Consider the following 12,032-nt stretch of genomic DNA (forward strand, 5'->3'; position numbering starts at 1 on the left):
GTGGACATTTCGGATATGAAATGTCAACACTTCATCATTATATCCCATTAGACATTTATGTTTAATTTTGTCATAATTAGTGTTATGGCCACAAACATGTTTCGTGAGGTCACAGTGACCTTAAACTTTGACCACCAAATTATAATGAGTTTATTCCTTTTTTTTTTTTGAGATATTTTTGGCATTTTAGCCTTTAATTGACAGGACAGACAAGTGTGAAAGGAGGAGAGAGAGGGGGAGTGACATGCAGGAAAGGGCCAGAGGCTGGAGTCAAACCCGGGCCCCTGCAGCAACAGCCTTGTACATAGGGCGCCTGCTCTATCCACTAAGCCACCGACGCCCCATAATGAGTTTATTCTTGAGTCCAAGTGGACGTTTGTGCCAAATATTACAAAGGTCCCTCAAGGACTTCTTGAGATATTGCGTTCACGAGTAAGATGCAAGGTCACAATGACCTCTGACCACCAAATTCTTATCTGTTCATTGTAGTGGACATCTGCATCAAATTTGAAAAGAATTCCCTCAAGGTGTTGTTGAGATATCCATTAACAAAAATGAGAAGTATGCAAGGTTTCAGTGACTTTGACCTTTTAAGTTTATTCTTGAGTCCAACTGGACATTTGGGACAAGTTTGTAAAAATTCCCGTAAGGCAGGGGTGTCCAAACTTTTTTGAATGGAGGCCAGATAAAACATTGTGAAATACCTGGGGGGCCAACTGATTCTCGCATCAAATGAGTTTAAAAAAAAAAAAGTGAGACAAATGCAACCATTTTTATCTTTTAATGAACTATTACTACGTGATGCCTGTCTACAAACCGTATGATAGTCCTATCATTGCGAGGTGAAGGGTAAAAATGTGAAGTGATCTTGCTCGATTAACCAACCAAGGGCCACATATGGTATATTCTGAAAGTCAAGCTGAGGGCCGTTTAAAATTGGTCTGCGGGCCAGACTTGGGACATGCCTGCCATAAGTCATTCCTGAGATATCACATTCACGAAAATGGGACAGACAACAAAATGGCTTTAGCCACAGCTATCCTTAGCGCAGAGGTATAACACATTATGTCTTAATTTTTCTCAGTGGAGAGTATTCCGTCTATAATCATGACACCATATATAATAGTTACATTGATCTCAGCTTTATATCTACACAAATAATTAAAAACAGCAGAACACATGCTAGTGACATACCCATTTGGTAACAATTTGCTCTATAATGGCTTTATTATAAACACACATTATCACATTTGACAACAGGCCACTGTAAGGAAAGTGTTCCTGTATTCCTCTTTTCTGATTTCAACAAAAAAAGTGGCTCCAAAGTCCCGTTTCAATATCATTTAATCTTCCACAAATCACACAATAAATGCAGCTTTCCACAGACTGTGTTCAGAAATCCTAACGATTCTCAAACCTGCTTTATACATGGAAATCATACTTGACACTGTACATTTATTATTTAAGTGTGATTAAACTAGGCACATTCTAAAAGAAGAAGAAAAAATAAAAATTTGGGGGATTACATTTGTCCATTTGTTTCAGTCGACAGTCTCTAAAATTGAGACATATAGAGGGAAAAAAAGAAAAGTACAGTACAAAGTCATTTGAAGCATACTGCAAATAGGAAAAAAAGCAGTTCTATTTTACAATACAGACTATTGCCAACAAGTCCCGATCAAACGTTGATAGTGTTGAGTCTATTAATCAATCATCAGTAGGATAAAAAGATGGAATGTTATGATTTCAGAGTCCTACTGATTCGCCTCTTTCACACTGAATGCAACGTACTGACAAATCCTCAGACACATAACATATATATGCATCGTGTACAGTGTTTCCTCTGTTATCATTTACAGTTGTGGTGTTGGGGGGGTTACATTTGGTCCCCTATCTAATGTGGTAAAGATCAAGTCATGTTATTTTAAATGATTAAACAGTTCAAAGACCATTTTCAGCACTATTTTTTATCACAGATGACAGTAAGCCTGAATTACAATTCTGATTTCATATTTTTTTTTGACTGAAAATTAACACAAGAGGAAACACTGATCACATTTGTATAATCCCATCTAGGCGAATAGAGAGTGTGGTTAGATTTGTACAGTGCTTAAAAATATCCACACCCTGTCAGGTTATTTATTATACATTAAAAACTAACAAAAGAAAAAATCTAGAAACAAAAATTCCAGTTATGAATTTACGATCTTAGATCAAGATAAAAACAGTTGGAGCAGTGAAACAGTTTGGCTGAAACAACTTTTTTAAGTTTCTATTTGTGCTGCTCTTCAAATAACTCAACAGCGTGGAGGTCATTATATAAAGTCGAGAAACAATCCATATCTTGTTTGACAGCCGCCGAGCCTGTCCAAAATGTTTAGGTGCAAATCAAGCATGTGTAAGATGGCTATCTGTGTCATTACTATAAACACGTGGAGACACAGGCTGTCTATTTCTTGTTCGTCACTATAAAAACTAACATGACTACATTTACAGACGAGGGGATGAGATCAAAGCTTTCAAACCAGCGGTATTCATATACAACTAGACAAGAGGAAAACAAAGGAGTGTGAATGCTGTCCCTTCTATTTCCAAACATTTAACATACACATGTACATCAAGGCCAATGTAAGGCAATGCTCTTTTCTATCCTAAAAACACCCCCAGGGTCCCCACTTCAACATGTTATCATTCTGTCATGTATAAAAATGGAAAAAGATCCACTGAAGGTAAACTATGCAGGATTGTCCTAGAAAACAATGTATAGACTCATACAGTAGTAATCTGTCTCAGTCATCACCTGACCTGCTGGAAGTGTGTGGCTGTGTATTTTTCGGTACAGATTCTGCCCCCTGCCTGAATTTTTTTTATTTCCTGTGTTCAGGACGTTTTTGGGCGTGTATCCGACCAGGGGCCAGATGCATATACGATGTGTGCGTCTTTGTATATGTATTTATAAAGGAAGGATGCACAGTGAGAATGTGCACCTCACACATTCTTTAGACCATCAGTACACGTGGTTTTAGCTCAGATAGCTGCAGGTGATGTGATAAGAAGAAGATTATTTATAAGTTGAGAGATGGATAATACTGTTTTGAGGTTGTTTGCTCATGTCACTGACTGCATTTTTTAAGGCTACACAGCACTCTGCAAAATATCAATGAAAAGGTGCATTTATAAAGCTAATTAAAAATAACTTCAGTGATAAATCTCATTATTTTTATTTACATTCATCTTCCTGTTAATAAATGTTTATCGTTGTCCTGTGAAGCACTTTGTAAAGTCAGTCAGTTTCAAAATGAGTGCTAAGAATGAATCCTTATGAAGTTTAACAATAATAATGATTGAGATTTTACTGCGATGATGGTGTGCAGAAATGTGATGAATTAGTGGTATGGATGCTGTGTGTAACGACGGCTATGCTGGCACCCTCGCTGATGCAACACAGTCAGTGACAATGCACTTTCTTTACTATACTTCTCATTGGCAGATAAGGAGGGGCACAAGTATCATATGCAAATTAATGTCAGGTCTTTTCTACACCCATTTATGACAAACTGTGGTTTTGGAAACAAAGCTTGTGCACGTGCACCCGGCACTGCAATGATCGAGGTCTATAAAACAAAATCAGTCGTATGCATGGCTTTATAAAGCTGACAAAAAAAATTGTGTATGGAAGTTTCAGCCTTCCAGTTTCAGTTGTGAATCTACACAGAGTTTTATGCATCTGGCCCCAGGTGCTAGACCATAAGTAGCAGGCAACCACGCCACAGCGCCACAAAACAGAAATATAGCGAGGCCAAACGCCATACGCGAGTGAATCCGGGGTTGGTTTTCACTTTCTGTGGCGAGCCCATTTACAGACAGTAACCGGCAATCCTGAATAGTAAACCTTTAAATATTCATGAATCTATTTTTCACTAATTCAAAGGAAAAAAAAAGCTAAAACAACTCGTAAGACCAAACCCTGTTAGTTCTCACTGTGTTAAACATTTAAAATAACCACTGACCTTTAATATTGTTGCTAAAAACCTGAGTTTGTTCAACGTGACAAACTGGATAAAGCTAAAAATATTTTCCTTAAACTGACCACACAGTATTATCAATGACAATGTCAAAACAGCAGAAACGTATAACATCTTTGCAATATTTTATAATAGCGTAATTTAGTGTGGATATGGAAAAAAATCTAAAAAATTCAATGAACTGAAATATATGTATTTTTAAAACGCAAAAGGAGAGCCAAGGGGATTAAAAGATCAAATAAAGACATTTCCCCTCCCTGTGCAAACCCTTGTTAGGAAACGATGTGAGGCTGGTAAAAAGGGCCGTCAGATATAAAACGATTATGATTAAGACGACAAAGCGTCTTCACACTGCACTAACCTCACTGAAACCTTACACAGGAAACCTAGAGGATCCAATTAAGTGTGAGCAGAGAATCTGTACTGTTTAGCAACACAGGCTTCATCTAGCTGAGTCGCACTCTTACTTATACAGCACATTAGATTCAAGTGGCCCTTTCTTTTTGTGCAGCACTAGTGGTTAGGTCACATGGCGTGGTCAAGTTAAGAAATACAACATGCATTAAAAAAGGAGGTCTACAGACAAATAAAGGAGTACCGGAGTGTAAAGAGGTGGTTGGTGCTCGATGTTGGATTTTTGTGCTGCATGTGCTTTGACACTAACAAGTAGACCTCCTCTGGTTACTGGGTAAAAGATTCTGTTATCATAAATGTCTAGCTTTCAACAAATCTGAGAACTATTTCAAAATACAGTTTGATGGCAAGACTGATGACACAAAGACTGCTCTTAGGTAAAACTAAGTGATCTCATCACAGCTATGTTCCAGCCATCAGACCTCCACTCTGTCCCTACCAATAAGCTGAGCAGTGTCGTCATCAGTGTGGTGCCTGTCCTCTCCTGCGTCATCGCTTTCTGAGTCCGTGTCCTCCAGGGGGGAGTGGTAGCCTTCATAACCCAGGATGGGTGAGTCGCAGTGTGGAGGGGAGGCGAGGCACTGGGCAGTAGTGGTGGTGGTGGTGGTAGCTGAGTAGGCCCTTGGGCTCCCTGAGGGGGACCCCGGGTTGGAGGGTCGCAGCAGGGGAGTGCGCTCCGAGTCTGCTTCACCCTCCGTTCCCTCTTCTTCTCCACGTCCTCCAGTTTCCTCCTCAGAATCAGACTCTGAGTGCTCTTGGTTGTTGCGAGTGACGCGTTGTTTGCACACAGGGCAGGTCTTCTTGGTCTGTGTGAGCCACGGGTCCACACACTTGCAGTGGTAGGCTGACAAGCAGAGAGAGTGACAGTTAGCAACAAGTAGGCCTCTCATGAGTGCTACTTTTGTTGGACAATATATATTGGCCCAGCAATTGTGATTTAAGTCTATGTTATGTCACTGATATAATTATAACAAACTTGCATGATGATACAATTACACCCTATCAAAGAGCAATGACGTTTTAATTCTTAAAAATAACCAGACATCGGAGTTGGCATATATGTAAATATAAAAAAATATCATATTAGCATTAAGTAATGAACACCTGTTAATAGGGATGTCACGACAACTGAACTGGTACCAAGTCAATGCTAAAATTCTGAAAACATAAAGATTCTCATTTTTCTCCAGTCCTGTACGTACTGGGGATTTAATTCTTCAAGTCCTGACGGGGCAGCATATATGCCTAAAAGTGTTCTAGTCTGCCAAAGGAAGAAGAAGAACTCCCGCCAGCATGAAAGCTAGGCGGTTTGCTGGTGGATTTATGGAGTGAAGGATGAAGTTATTGGAGGGTAAAACTACTAACGGCAAACTTCCTGGTTCGTTGCCAGGGGTTGGCAAGCTAACAAATATCAGGACTGTGCCTCTTTCACCCCTAAAGTGCAGCTGCAGGCTACAAGTAAGCTACACTGTGTCGTCTTTGAAGTGTTGTTTTATTTTTCTTTGAACATGCTCAGGTAGGCAGGGATGGAGACAAAAAAAAAACCCAGACTAAATTGCTGCACCCAAGCAATGGTCGAGAAAACTCTGCTGTTTATTCTGGCATCATGTTGGCTAAAATGTTGGTGACATTCTTATGTAAATGAACACACGTAAATACCACGGGCAATATCGAGGTCAGCAAATGATTGAGGTCATGTCCATATATCATACTTTAAGTCGATAAGGGCTGCAGTGCAGAAGGTACTGGCAATTTCAAGTGCGGAGGAAAATGGATGATGTTCCTTCATGCTGATCATTGGCAGTACAATACTGTACTTTTGAAGATACATAGGTAGGGGTACAAATGTTGACTTGGATAAAAGGGTATATTTACATACATTGTGTGCAATTGGTACAAAAGTTTGTTGCTGCAAGTGTGGTAGTTGTGCACATTTCTGTGAATCAGTAGAAATATTTTGCACAGTAACATAAAAACTTCAAAACAACATAATAAGACCTTAAAAAATATTTACCATGAGAACAAGGTAAAACTCGCAGCTTGTCTCCTTCTTCATACTCATCCAGACATATTGCACACACATCATAGTCGTCCCCTGAAGAAGAGGAGAAAATTTATCAATTTAAATCAAATTTAAATTAAACATTATTTCACTTCTTGAGTAACATTTTATTATAAGAATTTGTTCTACAATTAAAAAGCTCCACAGATGAAACTTAATAGATTTCATATTCACATCCAAGGAAAATTTGATCACTGCAGTTGATTCTTAATATTTTTCTAAAAACAACCAATAACACTGACAATGTTGAAATCTTGTTACCTTTGGTGAACCTGTGGGTTGGAATCCGCTTCAGTTGTTCCTTGGACAAGCGATTTTTCCTCAGCCTTTTCCTGTACTGTACACATCGTATGATCTGAACAATACGAAAAGACAATGTTACTGTTGGCGGGAGAGCAACACTGACACTCAACATTCATGGATGGGTTTCTTTTTTTGTGTTCATGTAGGACCCCACAGCTCACGAAAAGTACGCAGCTGATTTGTAAAATAGTTTTCCAGGGCCTTATGCTTACTAAAAAGATGTGTCTACTGAATAAATATAGCATCTCGGGGCGTTGGTGGCTTGGTGGTAGAGCAGGCGCCCCATTTACAAGGCTGTTGCCGCAGCGGCCCAGGTTCGAATCCAGCCTGTGGCCCTTTGCTGCATGTCACTCCCTCTCTCTCTCCCCCTTTCACACTTGTCTGTCCTATCAATTAAAGGCTTAAAAATGCCCAAAAAATATCTTTACAAAAAAAAAAAAAAGGATCTCAAGAGGGAAATTAGCTGCCTCGAGTTTTAGGTCACTATTCACCAACTACTCGTCTTTGCTATCCATGGTCCAAACAGTCTATCTTTGGAACCAGGATGACAGAGGAAATACATTGTATGATTGCACTATTTCTCTTTCATTCGAACAATAGTAGACTTGAAAACTGTAACCCAAAAGACTGTGCTACATACTGAATAAACACCCAGGGAGGCATCACATTATATGCATACTTACCAAGACGACACCCATCACAAGAATGATCATGCCAACTACTCCAGTGAAGGGGATAAGGTAATATGAGAGTGGAAAAGCAAACTCCGGCTTTAGGATCACGTAGGCCCTGCAGATACCAACATTACCGTAAGCACTAGCACTGAAAAGATCAGTATGTATTGGGTCTGTGCACATGTAATGCTCACTGTTACAGTTTGGTTTGGTATAGATTCCTGTTTAATAATGGGTGTACTTACCCTTGTTCTGGAATTATGAAATTCTTGAGAATTTGGGAAGCATAGTAGCTGGTGAATACAGAAGGGATCTCAATTTCTTCTGCAATCGTTTCTGTAACATAAAGACATTTTTAGCCATTTTAGTAAGATAGTGTGAATATGTAAAGTTTGAAATTCTGGACATTCAATAAAAGAGAATTACCGTTGCTGTAGTTCATATTGAGCAGAGTGTCTGAGTACATGTTGTGAATGATTGCAGCACTGTATCCAGCTTGCTGTGCGTGCAAGACCTGAAAATCAGTTTCTCACATTAGACCAGTTTGCTTCACAGACACTACAACGTTTTCACTGTCGCTTAAACATTACTGGCCTTTATATCAAAATTGCAGTCGTAGCGTCTGATGAGGACGATGAATTTGGTGGTGTTGGCATCATAAGATGAGGGCAGTGGAAGAGGAGGGGCTATTGGTGTACAGCCATTAAGCGGACGGGACACCGCCAAAACTCCCTTTCGGACAAAGACAAAAAAACCAAAAAACAAAAACGTCATTATAAAGGACTGTGACCTATGTTTTTCTGCATCCACCCTTTCTCCAATACTCTGTTCTCACCATTAGTCCATCTTTAGGAAGAGGGGCACCAAACAAGGCAGGCAGGTCCTCAAACAACATCGAGGTCATATTGCTATAGTGCTGCAAAAACAACATATACATAAGAACAGGAGAATTTGAGGAATCATATTTGTGGCTAAATCTAACAGAGTACTTACAGCATAGATATAGGCATGTGTGGGGGAGGGAACCAGAACGCTGCAAAGAACCACTACAAGGACACTCAATCGAGCTCCCGTGCACCACACACCAAGGTGAGACATCCTTGGTCGCTTACAGTTGAACTAAACTGGGAAAAAGATACGACAGTAACGCATCATAATCGAGAGTAATCAGTCACAACCAGCAGCAAATAACTCAGATTGAAGCTCATCTAGCAGCTTGATTACAGCCTTTCATTAACATACTAATGCAAACACACAATTCAGGTGGTAAAACCTTGTAAATATGCACATGGTTATGCAAACAAGGAAGTGCAAACTGGCTCTCCAGCATGCATTAACATGTATTGTCATGGAGTGGCAGAGCAAACTAAGCCAAGTACGCGACTGTGATTCTGTTACACTGTGAGAATACGAATGTCCTCTCAAGACCATGATTTTACAAATAAATGGGCGTATTTTGCATAAAACACAAAGTGCATTGTATTGACCTTTAACCGCAGTCAGCACTGTGTTCTGAGAATTTTTTATCAATAATCTCTGCAAGAGATCCCCTTCATGTAGTTATTGGCACTTGTTCTAAAATATCAATTAAGTGCCTGTACTGTCTTGTTGAAAAGTCAATCTATTTGTTTTTCTTGGCGCTAACATCTTATGGCTTACTCTTAAAATGAAGTATTTAGAGAATTACCTCATTATTAGTTTGTTATATTCAGTTTTCTTTCCTGGCAGGATTCTTTGTGAATGTCATTTGTGTTGTTAACAATACATTAATATTACCCCTTTAAATCTTTAGCTCCCCAGTCCCAAACTGCTCCAGGGGTGCCGTATTTTGGCTGACCCTGCGCTATCCCTCTACATGATTGCATGTGTGTGTTGTGTGTAATAAGAAGGATATGTGAAATTCACATTTCAACTGCCAACTGCCTTGATGTGGATTGACAAGCACAGAAATTTAATTAAATTAAGTTCCCACATTATTGTCGGGTTTTAATGCTACAACTGCACTGGGAATTCTGTTTACAAATCCAGGCAAAATAACTGTTGGTAATTTATACTCTTAATAAACTACAACTCAGTTCAGTAGTTCAGCAATACTCTCCTGCCTTGTCAAGAGGTCTTAGGGTATTCAGATTTTTATTGATGCATATAAGTATGAAAATATTAGAGGGGTTACAGGCAAATTTTATAAAGTTATTACTTCTATGAACAAAAATTCTACAGACTATGTGCGACAGCGCTGGGAAAAGGAGCTAGGGATGGAAATAACTGTGGAGGAGTGGACACATGCGTGGGAAACTCAATGCTCAACTACTAATTCATTGACATGGAGAGATTTTGGATTGAAGAGTTTGATACGCTTTTTTATAACACCAAAGCAGAAATCCAAGTGGACTGGGACACAGCTCCCCTGTTGGAGGGAGTGCGGATCAACGCAAGCGGACCATGCCCATGTATTTTGGTTGTGTCCACGGATCAGACCTTTTTGGGAAAAGACAGGACGATTACTATCCAAGGTCCTGGGTCTTAACAGTGTTGAGTCTTTTGCAGTTTTGTATCTAGGTGTTACTCCCAAAGGCCTATCTAAGGGAGATACTTATCTCTTGAAGATTTTCCTTGTCGCATATAAAAAGGCTGTCACCAAATGTTGGCTTCAGACAACTCCTCCCTCTATGGATGTTTTTATAAATGTAGTCAGTTCTATACGCTCCATGGAAAAGATGACTTTATCTTTCTACAGAAAGATAAGGGGGGAAACTATTGGAGAAAATGGGATTGTTACCTGCAGGAAAACAACACTGATTAGGGATTTTTTCTTTTAATTTTTTATTATTTTATTTGTTGTGGGACTAAACTGTGAAATTTCTCTATAATAACCTGTACCTGTTTCTGATGTGCTTATATTTGCCAAGACCTCATGTTCTGTTCTCTATTTTTTGTTGTTGCTTTTTTCCACTGTACTTAAAATCCTGAAAAAAATAAAGTAAAAAAAAATAATAAAAAAATAAAAAAAATAAAGAGGTCTTAGGGGAATCGATGGTTGGGTTGGACCAGACCTAAAGACTGTCCACATTGATGAACGCTCAAAAAGTATGATGACAGTGCTTTGGAAACTTGACTTTGAATATTGCAAAGCATGATCAAAACACAATTTACATTTGGAGGCCCTTATGTTGCTATAAACAGAAAGCCCTGGCTCAGGTTAACACTGGCTGCTCTGTTGAATGCTGGTAACTAACTTATTTGTGTTTGACTAGGTTTGGGAGGCAGATTGCATTAGGATAAGGTAAAAGTAAGTGCAATGCAATTATGGACATGTTCACGTGTCCTTGGGCCTTTTCTGTACTGTATGTGGGCTGTTTTATGGCACTACATAGCAATTAACCCAAAGTGCTGCCTCCTGATTGTACCACCATAAACCCCCACTGAAAGCTACTGTCTGTGTATCAAAGTCAACACCTTCAGTTATTTTAGCTGCACACAGAAAGTTAATGGAGAATGAACCCTCTGTTGTTGTGCTGCATTCGTCTCAATCCTAAACCTGTTGGTTGGTTGTGTGTTTAGCTAATGTTTTCTCATCACGTCCTGTGAAACAACAATAATAGATGCTGCTGTCACTCCTTCCAGACGATTAGCTAGCCTATAATTAGTGAGGTTAAAACAGTCAGACCCGTTGGACCGCCATTAACATTCGGCTTAGTTATTAAATCCGCTGTGTTTCACTCAACAACGAAAACAAATGTAAAAAAAAAAAAAAAAAAGCATCAGAAGTCATTGGGGTAACGTTGGTGTTATTGTGTGTAGTTAGCTAACGTTACATACCTTAGTATCCTGCTAGTATCGGTACCGTGACGGTTGTAATCCAACGTCAAGTTATTCCAGGCGTCTCAGTTGAGTTTCTCACATGTCGTCGTGTTACAACGATTGAGTTTGTTTTTCTTTACGACGTCTAGCTACTTTCTCGACAATCCTGTAATTCCACAAGAAAACGACAAAGACGGGGAGGATTAACGTTAGCTGACGTTTGGCTAGTGTTAGCAGATGTGTTAGATACCAGTTACGTGACACATACGATATTCATTATGCGATAGGAATATAGAAGCATATAAACTGTGATAACAATGTGTTTGTGCGCCGTGAGGAACACACTTTGCCTTTGTGCTCGGTTTCCCAGAGTTGCGTTAGCTTCCTGCTGCTAGGTTTGTTTGTTATTGCTTCTTGCTCCCTGTGTCTTCTTTGTGTTGTGACGGCAGGTTGACTCACCAGCATGCTGAGCCCACAGCGCCACCTGCGGCCACATGGACAAACAGCAGTGAACTGAGTGCCCTGCAGGGTTCATGCTCTTCTCACAGAGAACCAGGCACAGGCTGGTTTTCTGTGGCTCATGGTCGACCACCTGTGGCTGTGATGAGTCTGAAATAGCAAATGAAAATCTAATGGAGCCCACATGAAGTGATTAAAGTAACTATAAAAAGTCTGTAATAATAATAGTCATAATAGAGCCATAACATGAAATATGCAAAAAGATTTCACATGCCAAAGACTTCAGGTTCCATG

The 12,032-nt window shown here is 39.6% G+C and overlaps 1 protein-coding gene across 1 annotated transcript; it reads right to left on the bottom strand.

Moving 5' to 3' along the window:
• Positions 1-1,208: 1,208 nt before the first annotated feature.
• On the bottom strand, positions 1,209-11,721 carry rnf167 (ring finger protein 167). The gene is made up of 11 exons (XM_049591821.1): positions 11,625-11,721; positions 11,298-11,445; positions 8,472-8,602; positions 8,314-8,394; positions 8,073-8,210; positions 7,905-7,992; positions 7,724-7,814; positions 7,488-7,593; positions 6,763-6,856; positions 6,454-6,534; positions 1,209-5,283 (listed from the first exon to the last, which is right to left on the bottom strand). The coding sequence occupies exons 3-11, from the start codon at positions 8,574-8,576 to the stop codon at positions 4,856-4,858; spliced, it is 1,212 nt and encodes a 403-aa protein (XP_049447778.1). The 5' UTR covers positions 8,577-8,602; positions 11,298-11,445; positions 11,625-11,721; the 3' UTR covers positions 1,209-4,855.
• Positions 11,722-12,032: the final 311 nt, after the last annotated feature.

This window comes from Epinephelus fuscoguttatus, linkage group LG12 (genome assembly GCF_011397635.1).
Source record: "Epinephelus fuscoguttatus linkage group LG12, E.fuscoguttatus.final_Chr_v1".
Taxonomy (NCBI): domain Eukaryota; kingdom Metazoa; phylum Chordata; class Actinopteri; order Perciformes; family Serranidae; genus Epinephelus; species Epinephelus fuscoguttatus.